Here is a 23,521-nt window from a genome sequence, read left to right as displayed (position 1 = left end):
TAAGGCAGTGACTAGAGTTTAATAAAACATTTTTGGGACACATTCCCCCTCCAAAATTGTATGTTGAAAAAATTACCCCATAACAATTCTTTTGTAGTTTGCTGCTAAAATTATTAAACATTATTATGTAAATCTTACACTAGAAAAAGCTGTGTAAACATTAATTATTGTAACCAGTATGTTGTGACAGACAGAAATATACAAAAAAGAATTCCCCTTTCATATGAAAATGACTTGAAAATTCCCTCTCAGAGCCAGAGGGACTGGCCCCGTTCCCCAAATTTGAAGAAAGGTCCCTGGGTATGACTATGACCCTTTTTGCAGGTAGGGACCTGGATCTCTAAACATATGTGACCTTTTAAATAGCTACAAAATTATTTCAATCACTTTAAACCTTCAACGTCAAGTAATTAATAGCAGGTTTGGCTGAGGAGTGAGGTCAACTATTATTCCTCTATTTCCTGGCAAAGCCAAAGGCCTCTTTACTCTTTCAATAAAAATCCCTAATTTTTGTACATGCACTTTTTGCCAGTGTAAGGCTAGAACATGAGGCATATATCATTAAGTAGATACACACAAGTCATGTATAAACATGGTTACATAAATTGTAGAAACAATCACGTCTGTATATGAAAATCTATATTTAAGACAATAATACATAACAAATTATTAATCTACAAAAAATTTAACACAAGTAAAACCAAATGTGAAATTGCATAAAAATATAAATTGAGGAACAACATTGAATTTCTTTATCGCTCATACATAATAACTGTCCAGTTGGTGAAGGCTGAAGTTGTAAATAGATGTCAAAAAGGAAATAGGGTATAACGATAAATTATTATAATCACACAAAACATGCAATATTTTTTTTTTTGTAATATTAATATGTAATTCCTGATAGAACCTTTTGTATAACTATAAAAAAAACATAAATGGGTCAATATGCGTTTCTGTAGACTGTCTGACTAATTATCTTACATTGTTTATGGTAAATATATAACAAAATATATTCATTCAAAGATCTTCCATAGTGGTGGTGAGGAAAAAAATATGAAAATTGTACATGTGATATCACAGCACTAAGACAGAATTTTTGACTTATTTTTTATTGTTGAGCTATCTGATTGTTTGGAACTAAATCCTGATTACAAAAAATAGCATGTAAGTATTGTATTTACTGATGTCATAAGAGTATTATCCAAGAATTACAGTTAATTTTTGTATTATTTTACATTTCCTGGTAATACTATGTATTGAACTATTATAATACCAGATTTATATATAATGCTCTTTTCATAACAAACACATTCAAAGGCATTTAAGTTAGAGATAGTACCTATTTTTTTTCAAATCATAGGTATGAAGTTAAAAAGATTTGAAATGAAGGCAAATGTCCGTATATTTCTCAAAAATAGATATATTGACAATATTTTAACCAGAAGTGTATAGTTATGAGCATTTAATATTTTCATATAAAAGAAAATTTTGTGATCAAGGAAATATAACTCTTCTTGAAAATGGAGAGCAAAAATATCAAAGGGACATAATACAGGGGTCTAGCTAGGTCCAAATTTTTGGGAGAAGTCACTTCTCCCTCAAGCTGATTTAGGGAGAAGTGGGGAGACTTTAGGGAGAAGTGGGAAGACTTTTTCTACTGCAATGATGTTGAGTGATTCGAAAGGTGGCTGTAATTTTCTTGTTTCTTGATAAAAAACATTGATGTGACCATTCATTTTCTTAGTTAGATCATTTCCCATACAGTGGTTATCGTTTCGTTACAAAATTCTGAAAAAAGTTGTTTTCAAAATTCAAGCCGATGCTGTAAATGTAACCCGCCGAATTTTGGTTATATCTTGTATTAATTAAGTGTTTATTATTAACACCAAGTCATTCACCGAGGAATGTCAGTATCTCACTCGAATAAAACTGAAAGTAAAATGTGTAAACTAGAAATACATATTCAAATAAATTCATCGATGGAAGTCAATTTAACGTAGTTAATACATTACATGTCGTTCTTTTATCAGAGATAACAAATAATTGTGTACCGTATTCCAATTAATCGCATGGTTAATCAGCAGTTTCTTTAATAAAACGTTGTGGTTTTTTTGCACTCGAACATGTTGACAATTAACGCAAAGTGTCGAAGACGTAAACACGGCGCTTATTGGCTGAACACAATAGACTCTTGTGTATCGGAAAATTTGATTCGCTTTCACACTTCTCAGGAAAATCTCGCAAGTACTTGAAGTAGGCGGAGCTTAAATTATGCTACCAGCGTGTGTTTGTGTATTCGGCACTTATTATGACACCGTATAAATTGTCAACAGTCCGGGTAGCAGTAATTAGCGAGTGCGGAAATCAAAGAAAATCGGGCGACTTGCATTTCGCTTTGAGGTTAGATTTGAGCGAAGTTTGAAGTTCTAGAGCGCCTATTTCGCTCAAGTCGCCCACTAGCGCGAGCCCTGTAATATATTGAATATTTTCTATTTGGGGGCATTTGATTTAACATTCAGCTGTGATCTGGGTTGCTAAATAATGATCCATGATTACTGTTCGCTAAAAATATAGAACATGTGGAACAGTCTGATAACAGCAAAAACATGCAGTCGAACCGAAGACCTCTCACACCTAAAGCAGACACTCTACCACTTCCCTACAACTGCAGTAGCTTTAGCTAGGCAGTTTAAGTGCACCCCTATTCTCTTCCCCACTAGATTACGTGAACTGGAACATTTTTGTGACAATAACATGTACTCTGCCGTAACTCTGGATTATCAGCATATTCGCTTGGTTACCTTACAGCAATTTTCGTGTAAAAAAAATATAATCTAATTTTGCCAACAATTTAGTTGGTCAAAACTGCCCAAATTTCTTTGACGTGTTTCTTAGAGTATGAACTTAACTGGTAGTACCAATGAAATATAACTCACACTGAATTTTTGATATTTGCCCTTTTAGCAGCTGGAGAACGGCTAATACTGTGAGCTTTGTCCAAATTTAGGCAGTCATTTTACCAATTTCGAGAGGATTTCAATTGATAGGAAATTACAGTTTCTGCAACACACAAAGTCTTTAGCATTTACTGTCAATTAGTATTATGAGTAAGATCAACTGTCATTCATTCATTTCAATGATCCAGAGACAGAGTCTGTTGATTACATTTTTAGCTCACCTGAGCAATGCTCAGGTGAGTTTTTGTGATCGCTCCTTGTCCGGCGACTGTCGTCTGTCTGTCTGTCTGTCGTCTGTCAACATTTAGCTTGTGTATGCAATAGAGGCTATATTGTTCAACTGATCTTCATGAAATTTTGTCAGAATGATAACCTTGATAAGATCTAGGCCAGGTTCGAAAATGGGTCATCTGGGGTCAAAAACTAGGTCACTAGGTCAAATCAAAGAAAAACCTTGTGTATGCAATAGAGGCTGTATTTTTCAATTGATCTCCATTAAGTTTGGTCTGAACGATTGCCTTGATGAAATCTAGGTCGAGTTTGAATATGGGTCATCTGGGGTTAAAAAGTAGGTCACTAGGTCAAATCAAAGAAAACTGTGTGTATGCAATAGAGACTGTATTTTTTAATTGATCTTTATGAAATTTTGTCAGAATGATTGCCTTGATAAAATCTAGGTCAAGTTTGAATATGGGTCATCTGGGATCAAAAACTAGGTCACTAGGTCATATCAAATAAAATACTTGTTTAAGCTCAAGAGACTAGGACTGGGACATTTACTCGGTTAATCGGATCTGATTCGATTACTAGGTGAAACTGGTTTCAATTTTGCAAAACGGCTAATCGCTCTCAAACAACAAACATCACAATTGGTACCTTATCTTTATACATTTCTTTAACCAGCACATAGACCCGCAGTATATTTCCGCTAAACTACATCAACTTGAACATAATCAATACAGAAGTCTCGGGTTTGCCTGTCATGATATATCTAAAGTGAAATACACCAAAATGTACACTGCTTGCAAACGAAAGTTCCTACTGAAATTAGCAGCTGGAAGTACCCTCATATGGTCGTTAGGAAAGAAAATAGCATTTTAAATATGGTAGCCGATTAACTGGTTCGATTTGATTTCATACAAAAGATTAACCGGTTTCAAAATTTGGAAATCGTCCCAGCCCTACAAGAGACCACATTTTTGGTCCAGTCTTAATGAAAATTGGCCAGAATATTTGTTTCCATGAAATCACTAGTTCAAACATGTTTCTCTGTTATGATGTGTTTCTCAGGTGAGCGACCTAGGGCCATCTTGGCCCTCTTGTTTAAAGAAAGTCCCACTGAACGCCAAATACATAAGTGTACATTATACATTTAATATCCCCTGCCAATGAAATCGGGTGGGGTATTGAAATGGCGTTGTCCGAACGTGCATGTATGCGTCCTTCCGCAGCCATTTCTCAGTAACTAGCAGGTAGAATTTCATGAAACTTGAAATAAACATGAACCAACATACTGCGATGATGCCCGCAAAGTTTTTTTTTTTTGATTGGTCAATTTCCCTTAGAGTTATTGCCCTTGATTTAATGAAAAATGCCTCAAAATGTCCGTCCTCAGCCATTTATCAGTAACTATCAGGTAGAATTTCATAAAACTTGAAATTAACATGCACCAACATACTGCAATGATGCCCTTCAATTTTGTTTTTGATTGGTCAATTTCCCTTAGAGTTATTGCCCTTGATTTAATGAAAAATCCATGTCAGACTCTGCAGCCATTTCTCAGTAACAAGCTGGTAGAATTTATAAATATGTGAAGTTGTGTACCCACACCCAGTCATCACACCTTGCCTTGGTCACACACACCCTCCCCCTCCCCCTCCCCCACCACCACCCCAAATTTAAAAAAAAAAAAATTCATTCCTTTTTAAAAGAAAATTTTCAAACCTTCCATGAATATTTATCAACATGCAAAGTTGTACTGTTCCCCCACCTCCACCTCCACCCCACTGAGTCATGCCCACCACCCCGATCATGCATCCCCCCTACCACCACCACCACCCATTTTTTTTCATTTTTAGTTTTCCATCAATATTTATTATCAACATGTGGTGTTGTGTACCCACACCTGGTCATCACACCTTGCCTTGGTTCCCCCCCCCCCCCCCCCCACAAACCAAAAAAAGCATTCATTTTCTGTTGAATTGATTATGACTATTGAAATTATTTGCTTCTTAGTAACATCCTTAACTTTTTGCCGGATATATTTTTTTGCCATTCCTCACCACAAGCCCTTTCGGCGGGGGATACCAATTCATCGAATTTGCTTGTTAATTATATGTTTAAATTTCTATAACATATCGGCATCTATATAGATGCTGGTTACCTATTCAGATGATTTAATTGCTCTGTATTTCACCGATATGATATATAGTTCTGTGAAAATATTGTGTTATGTTATCTGATAGTGGGTATAAGAAAATTTGTGTCAAACATAAATCAGTCAGATGATACAGAAATTTTTTTTTATGATGATACAGGTATAGATGATGAACAGATGCCAGATACCTTGCACCATGACTTTTGTGTCTCCAACTCCAGCAATGAAACACGCAGTGATAAGAACTCAACAGTTCACAGTGAGCCAGTGTCTACGACAGTTCAAGAGAGCAATGAGACACACAGTAGTGGAAATGATACCCGAAACAATTCAAGTGTCAACTTGTCCATGTTTTCAAACAAGTCATTTGCTCTTTCTTTTGTTGTACCAGTAAGTTGAAACGATGTGCAGAGCGCATGTTTTGGATGGCTCACTTCAAGGTCAAGGTCACACTTAGAGGTCACAGGTCATATGACTTTGTTTTGTGTGTATATTGCTCTGCATTTGCGTTGCATTGCAGTGCTCTTGTTTTTATTTGGCAGATCCTTCTTTTGTTCACTTACAATAATTTTTTTTAATTACTTCCCTTTTATGTTACTATAAATAGCTTATTTAGTAACATTTTTATTATTGGCCGTCGGGAAAAACCGAGACCACTTTCCAGTGGTACAACATGGATGGTACCTCCAATTTATAAGTGTATTTTGACATATCTGTACCTTTAAGAAAATTTCAACTATATTTTCTCATGATTCTTTTGATTGATCTTGATTATGATTTTTTGCAATGATGACAGGTGAGCGATATAGGGCCATGATGGCCCTCTTGTTCAGTTAATCTTCATGAATTTTGGTCAGAATGATTACCTTGATGAAATCTAGCCCGAGTTTGAAAACGGGTCATCTGGGGTCAAAAACTAGGTCAAATCAAAGAAAAACCTTGTGTATGCGATAGAGGCTGTATTTTTCAATTAATCTTCATGAATTTTGGTCAGAATGATTGCCTTGATGAAATCTAGGTCAAGTTCGAATATGGGTCATCTGGGTTTAAAAAGTAGGTCACTAGGTCAAATCAAAGGAAAAGCTTGTATATGCGATAGAGGCTGTATTTTTCAATTGATCTTCCTGAAATTAAGTCAAAATAATAACCTTAATGAAATCTAGGCCGAGTTTGAAAATGGGTCATCTGGGGTCAAAAATTAGGTCACTAGGTCAAATCAAAGAAAAACATTGTGTATGCAATAGAGGCTATATTTTCCAATTGATCTTCCTGAAATTAAGTCAGAATGATTGCCTTGATGAAATCTAGGTCAAATTTGAATATGGGTCATCTAGGATCAAAAAGTAGGTCACTAGGTCAAATCAAAGAAAAGCCTTGTGTATGCGATAGAGGCTGTATTTTTCAATTGATCTTGAAATTTGGTCAGAATGATTGCCTTGATAAAATCTACGTTAAGTTTGATTATGGGTCATCTTGGATCAAAAAGTAGGTCACTAGGTCAAATCAAAGAAAACCCTTCTGTATGCAATGAGGCTGTATTTTTCAATTGAGGTTGATGAATTTGGTCAGAATGATTGCCTTGATGAAATCTAGGTCAAGTTTGAATATGGGTCATCTGGGGTCAAAAAGTAGGTCACTAGGTCAAATCAAAGAAAAACCTTGTGTATGCGATAGAGGCTAAATTTTTTCAACTCATCTTCATGAAATTTTGTCAGAATGGTTGCCTTGATGAAATCTAGGTCAAGTTCGAATATGGGTAGTCTGGGGTCAAAAACTAGGTCACTAGGTCAAATCAAAGAAAAACCTTGTATATGCGATAGAGGCTGTATTTTTCAATTGGTCTTCATGAAATTTGGTCAGAATGATAGCCTTGATGAAATCTAGGTCAGGTTTGAATATGGGTCATCTGGGGTCAAAAACTAGGTCACTAGGTCAAATCAAAGAAAATACTTATTTATACTCAAGATTTTTGCTCCAATTTTAATGATAATTGGTCAGAATATTTTTTTCCATGAAATCACTAGGTCAAACATGTTTACACTGTTATTGTGTGTTTCTCGGGTGAGCGACCAAGGGCCATCTTGGCCCTCTTGTTTGATAAAGTCAAATATCTCTGTTACTTTCAAAGCTATTGACTTGAAACTTAAAATGGTTATTTACTATCAAAGTCCACACCAGGAGAAACAATCCCCATATCTCTGATTTGAACTTTGACAGAGTTGTACCCCTTTTTAACTTGAAATTTTGGTAAAAGGTTTTCATTAAGTCAAATATCTCTGTTACTATCAAAGCTGTTGACTTGAAACTTAAAATAGTTATTTACTTTCAAAGTCTACACCAGCAGAAGCAAACCACATAACTCTGTTTGAATTTTGACAGAGTTATGCACTTTTTAACTTAGATTTTTGGTTAAAGTTTTATAAAGTTTTTACTGGCAAAGCTCTAATTCAGAATCAAGCACTGAGAAAAGTCGAGCATGCTGTCTTACGGACAGCTCTTGTTGTATCTGTAGTTGTATATCATACTGCTTAGACAGTGTTTTTTTTCTCAAGTTTTAGGGGAATGGTTGCGGGGCCTGTAAGCAGGGGAAAATTGTGTCGTGATAAAAGCAGTATTTTTCATAAATATGTTTCACTGTAAAAGGAAATGATTTAAACACATTTGTCTTATGTTTAAAATGGTACAGTTTACATTGTCATGTACATCTAGAAAGGGTTTTGTTGGTTGGGATATGTAAAGAGAAAAAGAAAAGAAAAGGGAATTGGATGGAATTGTTTTTCAGAAATAGGGGAGAACAACATAATTTTTGAACAGGGGAATGGGGCTGAATTTCGGCTCTAAATACGGCCAAAAAAATCACTGAGTTAAGAAATTTTCTGATTAAAAACCTGTAGTTGTTATTAATGTTACAGGAAGGTCCATTGTCACTGGAATCATTCTTCAAGCTGACATTCACTCTGTCTTCAAAGATCCAGGGAGCAAGATGTAGTACAATATTTGTACCAGTAAGTTGTAGGCTTTATGATACTTAGAATGTGAATATGACTTGTGCATTAATGGTCCTATTGGGCTCCCTCCTACTTCTCTAGAAAAGACACACACGGTAATAAGAACATTAAGGGGTTTTGTCAATATTCATATTTGGCTTATTTTCATAGTCTTGATTTTAACGCGAAATATTGTTTGATTTAGAAGTAAGAATGTATACATGCAAGTTTTGATTGTTTTATGATTTGTCTGTTGGGATGTAAATGAAAAGACCATACATTTAACTATTAAGCTGTAACATTAAACATTGTCTTTAGTCTGAACACTCTTTGAACGAACTAAATAATCAAAGGAATTCTGCAGCGTGACAGGGTGTTTCTTTTGTTGTTAATTCATTTGTAGGGAATTTTCTGAAACTGTTATTTTGCTTAGAATCAATTGCAGAAGTTGTAATATATTTATTTGTAGAGGATAGATGTAGACGATTTAACGGAAGTCTTGCATGCTGAACTTACATTGAACCCTATTGTACAAGCCAAGAAAAGATTGAAGGCCAACATCACACAACAGATAGAGAAGTAAGAACAATCTCCACTGCATAGAGCACTTTTTAATATCATTTAAATCTTTTATATGGATTGGACAGTTGTTTATGTAACTTATAATACTAAATTTATATACTCATAAGATTTTGAACAAGTTCCATTATAGACAAGACCGCTCAAATAGTACCACAGTTATGGCCCTTGAATTATTATTTTCAGCTCACCTGATAGTTGGGGGGGGGGGGGGAGGGAATGAGTTATTGTCGATCAGCATTGCCTGGTTAAGTTTTATGTTTATGTCAGCTTTTGTCCTAAAGTATCAAAGCTATTGCTTTAAAACTTGCAACACTTGTTCACCATCAATAACTGACTCTGAACAGCAAGGAACATAACTCCATCCTGCTTTTTGCAAGAATTATGTAGGGCTCCAGATAAGATGCGTATTAGCGTAAATTACGCTTTGATGTAATGCATATACGCATGTCTGATAATTTTTAGCGGATAAAAACGTATATGAAATTATAGAAACACACGCAATGACTTTTTACTAGTGTAAACAAAATCTGAATCATCTGGATGCTTTATGTAACAGCACGGTAGGCATTAATTCTCCCATATTCAACATACATACGCATTGAAGGGTATTCAATAAACCTAGGTTTAACTCAGCAGAGCTGCGCCATGAGAAAACCAACATATTGCATTTGCGACCAGCTTGGATCCAGACCAGACTGCATGGATGATATGATATGATGCACTCAATGCATGCGTAAATCAATTAGTTGGGAATTAATATTGATGGTACGGTACTGGCAGTATTTTATTTTAAAGCAGTGTCGTCGAGTGCGGTGTAAACAACAAAAATGTCTCTTTCTAAGAATGTAAAAGTGAACAGTGCCGATGAATTAGTCAAAATTGCTATATTTCAGTTTGTAAATTAAGTACCTCATTCCTTAAGCAATCTTAGAACTCAAAATAAATGTGTATGACTACAAGGTCACAGAAAATCTGTATAATGGACATGTTTGCTTGAATAACAGTTGACCCTTGATTAAGAAAAAAAAAATCTATATTTTATTAATGATTTTTTCACCTGTGAGCTCATTATTATTCAGATAGTCGCATCAATCTGCGAAATGAGCTGCACCATGAGAAAACCAAAATAGTGTGTTTGCGACCAGCATGGATTCAGACCAGCCTGCGCATCCATACAGTCTGATTAGGATCCATGCTGTTCACTTTCAAAGCCTTTTGCAATTAGAGAAACTGTTAGTGAACAGCATGGATCCTGACCAGACTGCAAGGATGCACAAGCTGGTCTGGATCCATGCTGGTTGCAAAAGCACTATATTGGTTTTCTCATGGTGCAACTCAAATTATATTTCAAGGAACAGAATGAGATTCCATTCATTTTTTTGTCAAAAGTTAGCCTTTTGACAAAACTGCCAAATTTCATGTATCAGATTATCTGATTTTACAGTAGATCTGTATATACAAATCTTATGTAATTTGTACAAATATTCAGGCAAGTGTTATTCAGATTTGGATGTAATGTGTTGATTTTAGGTCTGAGGCCAACATGGCATGGCTGGAGAAATCATTAGAGGAGACCCAGCCTGAAATCTTCCAGGAGTGTGCAAAAGCTTCCAGTGATGAGGTAATCATTCACCACTGTTTCTTAATAAAACATAACTTAGAAAACTCTTGAAAAATGTTTTTGTTTGCTTCTATTTTTAAAAATGGTCTTACAGTTAGAGAAAGTATGTTAGGCTCAGTCAGACATTCAGTTTCTGGATGAATTATGTCTCCCACACAACTGCGGTGGGAGACATATTGGTTTACTCCTGTCTGTTTGTTCTAATCTGTCACAATCTTGTCTGCGCTCTAGGTTGAATTTCTCATCTGATCTTCACCAAACTTGGACAAAATGTCTTTGCCAATAAGTCCTCGAAAAAGTCCTATAAAATAAGTCCTCAACAAAGTCCTATAAATACTGTGAAATCATTAATGTTCGTGGGGGACTAATTATTGTGGATTTCTTGGTTGAGTCAGTCCGCACAATTTAATCCCCACAAACAAATAAAATTCAAATTCATTTTATGTTCAAAAGTTGAAATCAAGGAATCATATCACCACGAAGTTGCCGTTTTGACCAAAACCACGAAATTTCATGCCCACAAAATTAAATGGTTTTACAGTAGTCAAATTAGCCCAGCCACTTCACAATTCTGGCCCTTTAATTACCAAAATTCTCTCAGGTCTTTGGGCATAAATGACTCATATACTACTTATCATGTGTATAGTAGAATATGAGGCATTAATGCCCCAAAAAGTGTTAGGCAGTTGTGCGAGACATGCCCTTTCTCAAAAACAGCTCTAGTTATTTTTTAGATGGCAGTTATATGTAACTTTAGCAGGATGGAAGGTAACTTCTTATGAAAAGAGTACCAAACGTTGACTTGGATGTAGACATACAATATCATTGCTTATTCATTTTCTATTTTTACATATAAATTCTGTAAATATTTGTTTGTCTTTTTTGGATTTCACACTGTTTTTCTGTATAACAGCTGCCAGATAACCTAACCATTGTTCTTGATTACTATACCAGTATTGACTATTCCTCTGCAAGTAACTGACAATTTCCCCATAATAATCCTTGTCTTCTGTTGAGCTGTGTGAAAAACATTGGTGCCACCAAGGGATTGAACTTGCGGCCTTTCATATTTCAGTGACATATCTACTCAACTAATTATGTCTCCCACCACACAGTGGTGTGCGAGACATATTGAGTTACTCCAGTCTGTGTGTCTGTCTGTCTGTCACAAAGCTTGTCCGCACTCTAAGTCGACCATTTCTCATCCGATCTTCACCAAACTTCAACAAAATATGTCTGCCAATAAGTGCTTGGCCAAGTTCGATAACTAGCCAAATCAGCCTAGGCACTTCGGAATTATGGCCCTTGAATTAGCGAAAAATGCTCAGATTTTAGGCGCGCATTCCTAGAGCCAAAAGGACCCCTATACTATAGGGGTCCTTTTGGCTCCAGGAATGTGCATGCAGTCTGAGTAGTATAGGAGTCCTTTTGACTTGATGAATGTGCATGCGCTCTAGTAGGGCAAGTTCGATAATGAGCCAAATCGGTCCAGGCACTTTGGAGTTATGGCCCTTGAATTACCGAAAATCAGCCTTTTTACTCTTGTCCATGCTCTAAGTCAAAAATTTCTCATCCGATCATCACCAAACTTTAACAAAATGTGTTTGACCATAAGTCCTCGGACAAGTTCGATAACTAGCCAAATCGGCCCAGGCACTTTGGAATTATGGCCCTTGAATTACCGAAAATCGGCCCTTTTATTCTCGTCCGTGCTCTAAGTCCAACATTTCTCACCCGATCTTCACCAAACTTGAACCAAATGATTTTGACCATAACTCCTCAACCAGGTATATTAACTAGCCAAATCGCCTGAGGCACTCCAGAATTATGGCCCTTGAATTACCCAAAATCGGCCTTTTTACTCTTCAAAGGTATATTTGTAGTGAGTAAACAGTATATAAAGACTGACTTGCTATTTAGATGATTAGGCAGTTGTGGGAGACATGCGCTTTTCTCAAAAGCAACTCTAGTTGTGCACCCTTTCTGTAGCTTTCAACATCGGCTTGCAATTGCAAATGAAAGAAACATAACAGAGTTTTTCAGTTATAGAAATGAATGTATAGAGTATACAGGTCAGTCTGTCTGTCCCTCTGTCTGTCACAAAAGATAGATCCTTGCGTTCAAAGTAAAAAATTATTTTCATGAAACCCGACTTAAAGGTGATATGGAAAATGTGTAGGTTCTTCAATTGATTAAATTTCAATATCAAAATGCGGTTCATATGGCAGCAAATATGACAAATGTCACCTATGCTTGGGGACTTTTATTGATTGGTAACAGTCTTGTGGATTGTAGAATTTCTTTGTATGCTGTAATCAGTACTTTAATCTCTATACTTTATGACCACAGCTTCAGAAGATAACAGGTCAGTTAAGATCGTTGTTGTTGGCATGTCACAAAGAGGTAGAGATAGCCTGGAAAGAGAGAACAAAGGAAATGTTTACTGAAGCTTTACATGATATCCAGGTAGGTCACAAGTGGAAATAGAGAACAATAGGATTACATGAAATCCAGGTTGGTCACACATAAAAAAAGATAATAAAAGAGAGGTTTATTGAAGCTCTATATGATATCCAGGAACAGTGAACAGACGAAAGCTTAACATGATAACGGGCCCGAGTTTTCTCAAGATTGGTCCTGATTTTTGGCTTTTGATTTCAGAATTTCCTTATTATGTATTTTGAAAAAAGACATTCAGGCCTTGGAAAGTAGATTTTCAGGATTCTTTTACTTAACCAGGGGTGTAAAATTCCACTCGCCCGCTCGCATTGGTGAGTTAAAGTCTGGATAGGACGAGTGGACTTTACTTAACCAGGGGTGTAAAATTCCACTCGCCCGCTCGCATTGGTGAGTTAAAGTCTGGATAGGACGAGTGGACTTCGCTGTATACATGACCGACCGGGCAAATGGCTTTTACGTCATAATTTTACGAAATTCAGAAATTACATCGCAAAAAATTACCTGGATAGACTGGAATTTACCCGCTAATCTTAAAGATATCAAAACAGCATGCCGGTAATTTTCCATTCCACAAGCACGTGCAATCTATAGTAATATCTAGTTTACCATTACCGTTGCTTTTGTTTATCATCAAGTACACAAAAAAGCGCGCATAGTGCATTCATTTTTTAATATAATTGCTTCAGATTTTCAGCACGGCTTGAGAAGTAACACAGTTCGAAATCTATAACAATTTTAATAAGATATCGACAGAAATGTAGGCAAAATTCTGTAAAAACATCGAATTTTCATATAATTATTTGCAGGGCTCCGGAAATTTTGAGAACTCTATCGGTCCGAAATGAAAATCACGACATCGGCGCTACCCCACCCACCGTATTACCAATATACCATATTTGTAAAACGTGATAGAATAAAGAAATAAGTATGTCATGCATTAAAAATAATTTACCGGTCACCGTGAGTTACCATACAATGTAAACAGTCATTCAGTGTTATATGTGATCGTTACTTTGTTTAAATTTCTATGTTTTTCCGAGAAAATACTTGCAAGGATAAAATTGCCTAGGCATTGTTTTCTTGACACCGTGTACCTAACTAGTCTAAAAGCCAATGCACGTGACTTCGGTACCGTATACACAGCAGATACTTTGTGACGTTTCCACATTATTTGACGGAATTTTATAAAATACAATGCGTCAAAGTGATTTACTGGACACAAAGTTTCTGCCAAACATCCTCAGTATTTTTAGGGTACTCTGCCGCGGACCAAATGTGTACGTTATGTGAACGCTGAGATCGAATTTCCCGTGTGTATGATACCAAAAGGTCACGTGGGTTGGCCGCGGATATTTCATTTCACAGGCGTTGTACTTCAGTAAGCAAACTGCGTTTTATAAAGTTATATGTTCTCTAATGATGTAAACAAAATTTCATTTTGAAACGTTTTTAAGACCGATTTGATAAGCTGGCCGGGTCCGCCACTCCGGTTTTCATTATCATTCGGGTTTGCATATCCATTTTTTTTGTACAGTCGGGTTGCAAAGACGATTTTCTGTACTTGTTTCAACTGGACTGCCAAATGAATCATGCAATTTTTACAAATCAAGTAATTATATAAAAAAAAAATGTTTATATCGGTTTCCCGTGTGATGTCTCATTAAATGCAATGACCATTTGTTTCTTTTTACCCATCTTCAAAATAAAGCAATCCGTCGGCTAATGATCTAAATAGAAGAAGTGGGTCCCCGTCAAAAGCATTTGGATCCAGTCAGAAGCATTTGGAAACCAGTCTAAAATGTTTAACATGCTGCAGTCGGCTGCCTGCAAACATTAAAGGATGTGCCGCGCGAGCACTGTTGTGTCACGTGCTAATTATGGACCGATTACCAAGGTGACAATCAGAGATCATTTGACACGTTTATTGATTATCTGAGGGTGCGACCAGCAATTTCCTGCTTGGCAGGTGATCGTGTATTGAGATTTCAGACCGAAATTTATACTTTTTATACTTTTTCTCCATTTTTACGGGACCAATTTTTTTCGTTTTTTTACTTTATGAATCAGTCTGAAAAGTCAAAAATCGGTCCCAAACCGGCAAATTTCCGGAGCCCTCATTATTTGTAAAATTTCAAACAGCGCGATCTTAATTATTTATTTCTAAAGTAAATAAATGATACATACTTGGTCATGAAATTCAGACTTTTGACCAGAAAGTACAAAAAACAGAATTGAAAAATGTTTAATATAAATGAAAAAGCGGCAGCAATTTAAATACCTGGAGTAAAATGATTTTTTGCAAACAGATATGTATTTTTGACATGACACTTTGTAAGATATTCTTCTCAAACAATAATGTAAATTTTTTAAGAGCAAATAGGTCACAGAGGTAGGATAGCCACTATTATCATTTGACACATTTACCTGTCAGTTTATTCGCTTTTGAAAAAATTAAAGAAGAAACTTTTATATTGATTTCTTCTCAGCAATTTAAAGAACGGAGGCGGTAGGATCAGACATAATGCCATGACAATCACGGGCAACTATATCGCTTTGATCTCCACTTCAGATGCCATAATACTGACACACTTCTTTTATCTCTTTGAGGGGGTGTTAATTGATGATGAAAACAAGGCCAATTACTTAGTTTATCAACAGAATAATTACTGATAATTGCTAATGGTTTTTTTTTCGCTTTCAACACGGGGGTGGATGATGATTATTGTGTCCATATTTTTGGAACACTTTTCAAAATAATTATTTTTCGGGAAATAAGTCTTGAGAAAGTGAAAGTAACTAAGTATTTTATGATGTCCTTACACTTTGGGAAAATACGGTAGGGGCTAGACTGTGTTTATAATTTACTATCGATGCAAGTATCATTGAAAGCAACTGCATGGGTGGTGGAGATGACAAAAATACAATGAAAGAAAAAAAATGTCTGCTGTGAAAAGGAAATTTAAGAAGATCAAATATGCTTAATTAAAAAGGAAATGCAGTGTACAAGAGAATATTATTATGTCTCCCCCAGGAGACATATTGTTTTTGCCCTGTCCGTCCGTCCGTACGTCACACTTCATTTCCGAGCAATAACTGGAGAACCATTTGACCTAGAACCTTCAAACTTCATAGGGTTGTAGGGCTGCTGGAGTAGACGACCCCTATTGTTTTTGGGGTCACTCCGTCAAAGGTCAAGGTCACAGGGGCCTGAACATTGAAAACCATTTCCGATCAATAACTAGAGAACCACTTGACCCAGAATGTTGAAACTTCATAGGATGATTGGTCATGAAGAGTAGATGACCCCTATTGATTTTGGGATCACTCTGTCAAAGGTCAAGGTCACAGGGGCCTGAACATTGAAAACCATTTCCGATCAATAACTAGAGAACCACTTGACCCAGAATGTTGAAACTTCATAGGATGATTGATCATGAAGAGTAGATGACCCCTATTGATTTAGGGGTCACTCCATCAAAGGTCAAGGACACAGGGGCCTGAACATTGAAAACCATTTCCAATCAATAACTAGAGAACCACTTGACCCAGAATGTTGAAACTTCATAGGATGATTGGTCATAAAGAGTAATTGACCCCTATTGATTTTGGGGTCACTCCATCAAAGGTCAAGGTCACAGGGGCCTGAACATGGAAAACCATTTCCGATCAATAACTAGAGAACCACTTGACCCAGAATGTTGAAACTTCATAGCATGATTGTACATGCAAAGTAGATGACCCCTATCGATTTTGGGGTCACTCCATCAAAGGTCAAGGTCACAGGGGCCCGAACATTGAAAACCATTTCCGGTCAGTAACTTGAGAACCACTTGACCCAGAATGATGAAACTTCATAGGATGATTGGTCATGCAGAGTAGATGACCCCTAACGATTTTAGGGTCACTCTGTTAAAGGTCAAGGCCACAGGGGCCTGAACATGGAAAACCATTTCCAATCAATAACTTGAGAACCTCTCGACCCAGAATGTTGAAACTTCATAGGATGATTGTTCATGCAGAGTAAATGACCCCTATTGTTTTTGGGGTCACTCCGTTAAAGGTCAAGGTCTCAGGGGCCTGAACATTGATAACCAGTTCCGATCAATAACTTGAGAACCACTTGACCCAGAATGTTGAAACTTCATAGGATGATTGAACATGCAGAGTAGATGACCCCTATAGATTTTGGGGTCAGTCTATTAAAGGTCAAGGTCACAGTGGCCTGTTCATGTAAAATCATTTTTTGGAAATAACTTGAGAACCACTTGACCTAGAATGTTGAAACTTAATAGGATGATTGGACATGCAGAGTAGATGACCCCTATTTATTTTGAGGTCACTTGATCAAAGGTCAAGGTCACAGGAGCCTGAACAGTGACTTGAGAACCACTAGGCCAAGAGTGTTGAAATTTAGCGGGATGACTGGACATGCCAAGTAGATGATCCCTATTGCAGCCAACCATCAGTGTCTCTTTGACTTTCGCTCCTGACCCCTATTGACTTCTTGCCTATAGGACTTTGCATTGGGGGAGACATGCGCTTTTTTACAAAAGCATTTTCTAGTTTGACTAGTAGTAATGTCTACTGTGTGTTACATTTGAAATTTACTTATAGTACATAATACTCCTTTCATAAAAGTGACAGTATTTTAAATGTCAATTGTTAGGGCAAGTGACTGTTCTCTTAGGGCTAGTAGATTTTACTGGCTACCTGTAGGGCGACTCCTTTCATAAAAGTGACAGTATTATAAATGTCAATTGTTAGGGTAAGTGACTGTTCTCTAAGGACTATTAGATTTTACTGGCTACCTGCAGGGCGAGTGATGTGAAAATTTTTTTTACACCCCTGCTTAACTGAATCCCAGGCCTGAAGACATTTAGGTAGGGAATAAAGGAAATGCTTACTGAAGCTTTTTAGTGATAATCATGTAAGTCCCAATTACAAACATTGAATAAAGGTTATATTTATTTAAGCCTTATGTAATATTCAGTTTGGTCACAAGTGGAGACCAGAAGAACAAAGAAAGTGTTCTCTGAAGCATGCAAGACTGAGACTCAAAGCTAAGAAGTTTGTCAGCCTTGGAGGCCAAAGATTTTTTCTCTTTTACTTCCACTTTTCACACTATTTTTAGTCTAACTTTTGTAATAAATAGATATTTATTCATAGAACTTAGCACAAACATCCACTATTACTAGATGATAAGACCTACACCCATACTCAAAAGTCTAGATCAGACTTAATAGGTCAAAGGTTACCTAATATTTCTTCTGTGCTTTTGTACACATAGTTGGATATTTAAATAAATTAAGATAAGATGGTGTGTAAAATGCAGGGCTTAGACCCCTAAATTTTTTTATCAGAGTTCAAAGATTTTTTTTTAACTTGACTATACGAAGTATTGAGAGCTATCTTAATCGACCCAGCGATGATGTCGGCGTTCTTCTGCGTTCACACTTTGGTTAAAGTTTTGATGCAGTTTGACTTTATATCTGTAATTACTTGATGGATTTGTTTCAAACTTAGAATAGTTATTCCTCATTTTCACCCACATCATATGGCACAAGGGCCATAACTCTCAAGCCAATATTAAATACTTGGGAAGCAGCAAAAAAGGTCACATATGACAGGGAGTCTCTAAAAACAGTCTCACTTAACTGGATGATGCTGGTTTCATATATGTTTCCAATTAAAGTACATGTATATCGGATGCTTATATATAGGCCTCTTTTAAGGTAGGAGTGAAAACATGTTTAGATACTAATTCTTTAATTGCATATTGATAAAATGTAGATTTGAAATAATTTGCATCATTCGTATGATGTTGATAAAACAAATTTAAGCTCATGATCTGGCAAGGAAATAAAGGGTAAAATAAAGCAGTAAAATATAAATGTTCCATTAGAACTATTTTACCCACTGAGGTTTATGATATTTATTTCTTTGTGTATTAATGGTTCATTGACATTTATTCGTTTATTGACTGCATCTTTAAACCGCGTTTACTTCGTCGTTTCCAGTTAAGTACCGTCATCTTTTTGTTTCACCAGGAACATTGTTAATTTATGCACCGTCTCCGAATTCTTCAGCGACTTTATACGCTGGTTTTCCCCCAATTGAGCAATTCAAGTGCCTTAACACACTGTTCTTATGTCAAAACAGTTCTTTTTTATGTTTTTCATCGGCCATTTTTTGTAAACAAATAAGTTCTCGCCTCAAACAACTTCACGCGAGATAACGAACGGTAACTCTGTCGTGTAAAATCTAGCGAGGGAGCGTCTCAAAGTCGCTGAAAACGGTCTAACAATCGATTCGGGAGCCTGATTTCACAGTCGCTTGTCGCGTAAGGCAGGGGGTTGTTAAATTCAGACTCTTTTAATAGTAAATTGCGTCCGGAGCATAAAATAGGGTCGCATATGACAGGGAGTCGCTAAATTCAGGGGGTCGTTAAGGCAGTCTCGACTGTAAATGATCCCCACCTTTTTACTTAGAAATTCAGGTTAAAGTTTTGATGCACTTTCACTCTATCTCAGTTATAACTAAATGGATTTGATTCAAATGATAGTTATTCAGCATCATCAACCACGTCATATGATACAAGATCAATAACTCTTGCACCAATATTTCATGAATTATCCCCCCTTTAACTTAGAATTTCAGGTTTAGGTTTTGATGCATTTTCACTCTATCTCAGTTATTACTAAATGGATTTGATTCAAACTTAAAACAGTTGTTCCACCTTATCACTGACATCATATGGCACAAGGTGCATAACTCTGGTACCAATATACCATGAATTATGCCCCGCTTTTACTTAGACTTTCAGGTTAATTTTGATGCATTTGCACTATATCTCGGTGATCACTAAATGGATTTGATTCAAACTTGAAGTTGTTATTCCACATCATCACCCACATCTTATGACACAAGGTGCAAAAATCACTCTTGCACCAATATTTCATGAATTATCCCCATTTTTGCGTACAGTTATACTTATTTAATGTTCTTTATCTCTCTTATTACTTTTGACACAGACTCAAGCTATTGTTCAATATCTTCATTCTTACTGGAGTCATTAAATACTCTAGTGACAGCTCCAGCTTCCTCAGATGTGCCGAGTTTCACTATCCAGCATTGAAATAGTCAAGCGCGCTGTCTCCTGTGACAGCTCATGTTCCATTTTTCTGTCTGGTCTATGACTTTTATATATGTAGAAGGATATTCAAGTAATTTAGTACAAACCTTTACGATTACAAGATCATGTATAATTCAGTAATTTCTAGGTGAAGTAGATATGTAAGGTTTTACATGATAACAGATATATTTTTTTTATTTACATGAAACTTTGAAATAGCAACAGTGGTATTGAGTTTTAACCATACATAAAGATTTTTTTATATCATCATGTAACCTAAAAAAAACCCCATAAAAATCTACTTTGAAATGCAAGAACATGTTTTAAGGTTACCATGTTTCTAGCTTGACTTTACAAAATATAGAGAGCTATTCCACTCAACCTGGCTTCGGAGTCAGCATCTGACCTTGGTGAAAGTTTTGATGCACTTTCTCTTTATCTCTATCATTACTTGATGGATTTGCTTCTAACTTAAGACAGTTATTCCTCATCATCACCCATATCACATGGCACAAGGGTCATAACTTTGGCACCAGTATTTCATAAATTATCCCCTCTTTTTACTTAGAATTTTAAGTAAATTTTGATGCATTTTCACTATATCTCTATTGTTACAAAAGGAAGTTGATTCAGACTTGAAATAAAGGTTCAGCATCATCACCTACATCATATGACACAAGGGCAATAAGCTTGACACCTATATAGGAAAGATCGTGTTTGTATACAAATCCGTTGTATTTTCTATTTTTAGAACTGATAAGACAGTGATTGGGTGGGCAGAGGCCGAACGCCCATGTTTTTTTTGTAAACAGTGATGTATTTCTAACAGCTAAACTTTCTTAAAACAGAAATTATATCAATAACTTTTTAATCAATGGAAAGGTTATAAAACAAGCAATTTATTAATTACTTTTAATTATTATTTCAAAATAAAATGGATTAATTAGGAAAGCTTAACTTACAGTATTTTTAGTCCCCTACTGGTTGAAAACCAGTTTCGGGGACTATAGGAATGCACTTTTCCGTCATTCTGTCCGTCCGTCCGTCTGTCTGTCCGTCCGTCCGCAATTTTGTGTCCGGTCCATAACTCTGTCATCCATGAAGGGATTTTAATATTACTTGGCACAAATGTTCCCCATGATGAGACGACATGTCATGCGCAAAACCCGGACCCCTAGCTCAAAGGTCAAGGTCACAATTGGAGGTCAAAGGTCAACAGGGCTTTTTTCCTGTCCGGTCCACAACTCTCCCATCCTTGAAGGGATTTTAGTATTACTTGGCACAAATGTTCCCCATGATGAGATGATGTGTCTTGCGCAAATACCAGACCCCTAGCTCAAAGGTCAAGGTCACAATTGGAGGTCAAAGGTCAGCAGGGCTTTTTTCCTGTCCGGTCCATAACTCTCCCATCCATGAAGAGATTTTAATATTACTTGGCGCAAATGTTCCCCATGAGGAGACGACGTGTCGTGCGCAAAACATGGACCCCTAGCTTAAAGGTCAAGGTCACAATTGGAGGTCAAAGGTCAACAAGGCTTTTTTCCTGTCTGGTCCATAACTCTCCCATCTATGAAGGGATTTTAATATTACTTGGCACAAATGTACCTCATAATAAGACGATGTGACTTGCACAACTTTCAGACCCCTAGCTCAAAGGTCAAGGTCACACTTAGCAGTCAAATGTTAACATAGCATGAACAGGGTCTGTTTCGTGTCCGGTCCATAACTCTGACATTCATTAAGGGATTTTAATATCACTTAGCACAAGTGTTCCCCATGATGAGACGACATGTCATGCGCAAATCCCGGACCCCTAGCTCAAAGGTCAAGGTCACAATTGGGGGTCAAAGGTCAACAGAGTTTTTTCCTGTCCCGTCCATAACTCTGGCATCCATGAAGGGATTTTAATATTACTTGGCACAAATGTTCCCCATGATGAGACAACATGTCATGCACAAAGCCCAGACCCTTAGCTCAAAGGTCAAGGTCACAATTGGAGGTCAAAGGTCAATAAGGTTTTTTCCCTGTCCGATCCAGAACTCTGTCATCCATCAAGGGATTACAATATTATTTGGCATAAATGTTTCCCATGATGAGACGACGTGTCATGCGCAATACCCAGTACCCTAGCTTAAAGGTCAAGGTCACACTTTGAGATCAAAAGTCAAGAGGATTTTTTTCCTGTCCGGTCTATAACTTTGTCATGCAAAGCAGGATTTAGATATCAGTTGGCACAAATATTCCCCTGGATGAGACAACATGTCATGCGCAAGAACCAGGTCCCTAGGTTTAAGGTCAAGGTCATATTTAGAGGTGAAAGGTCAAATTCAAGAATGACTTTGTACGGAACATTTCTTCTTCATGCATGGAGGGATTTTGATGTAACTTGGACCAAATGTTCACCACCATGAGGCACCCTTGTTTTTAGAATTACGTCCCTTTGTTATTACTATAAATAGATTTTATTGTAACTTTTTTATTACTGGCGGTAGAGAAAAATCGAGACCACTTTTCTGTGGTACAGCATGCATGTTACATCCAATTTTTAGGTGTATTTTGACCTATCTCTACCTGGTAAAGAGTTTCTTGTGGACTTATATTATATAGATTTTTTTTTTTTTTTTTTTTTTTTTTTATTTGTTAAAGATTAATTTCCCTTTGTTGTTACTATAAATAACTTACATGATAACATTTTTATAATCAGCCAAAAAAATTCAATATGAAAACAACTGTGGGTTTTTATATATGCACATTTTAATCCAAGTGTGTTGTTATAACATATTGTATATGTAGTACAATATTGTTTATGCATCATTGACAGATATCAGTTCATTATGTTATACTGCAGTAGAGAAAATTAGGTGCCTTCCAGTAGGGGACTTTGTATTGCATGGCAATACTTCATTCACTTGTTTTTAAAGTTTTGAAAATCACTACGCTGCCTTTAAAATTATATGTCGTTTAAAAAGGTTATTCATTTAAAAAATATATTTGAATACAAAAATATGAAAATTGTAAGTATTTCAAAACTTTTTGAATTTTGAAAATCCATAAATGGGCGAAAAAGTTATTAAAAATTAAAAATTCTAATCCCGTACACAAACAATGTAAAACATTTGTTTTGCCATCCTACAGATAAACAGATGTCAGTGCTTGATGACGCGGCAACTCCAATTTAATGAGTTATCCCCCTTTTTACTTTAAATTTCAGGTTAAAGTTTTGATGCACTTTCACTCTATCTCTATTATTACCAAACAGATTTGTTTCGAACTTTAAATATTTATAATAGTACATCATCAGCCACATCAAAAGACACAATGACTATAGCACCAATACTTTATGAATTACCACCCTTTTTACTTAGAATTTCAGGTTAAAGTTTTGATGCACTTTAACTCTGATAT

The 23,521-nt window shown here is 36.3% G+C and overlaps 1 protein-coding gene across 2 annotated transcripts in view; it reads left to right on the top strand.

The window, feature by feature from the left end:
• LOC123526196 (uncharacterized) overlaps positions 1-23,521 on the top strand; it is a 76,856-nt gene that overhangs the window by 32,970 nt on the left and 20,365 nt on the right. For both annotated transcript variants that reach the window (XM_053520793.1, XM_045305242.2), the window contains 5 exons: positions 5,495-5,724; positions 8,247-8,339; positions 8,791-8,900; positions 10,434-10,524; positions 12,874-12,990. In XM_053520793.1, coding sequence (XP_053376768.1) covers positions 5,495-5,724; positions 8,247-8,339; positions 8,791-8,900; positions 10,434-10,524; positions 12,874-12,990 — 641 coding nt within the window. The remainder of the gene's footprint in view (positions 1-5,494; positions 5,725-8,246; positions 8,340-8,790; positions 8,901-10,433; positions 10,525-12,873; positions 12,991-23,521) is intronic.

The sequence above is a fragment of the Mercenaria mercenaria genome, chromosome 1 (assembly GCF_021730395.1).
Source record: "Mercenaria mercenaria strain notata chromosome 1, MADL_Memer_1, whole genome shotgun sequence".
NCBI lineage: Eukaryota > Metazoa > Mollusca > Bivalvia > Venerida > Veneridae > Mercenaria > Mercenaria mercenaria.
This window is presented reverse-complemented; position numbering and strand designations above follow the sequence as displayed.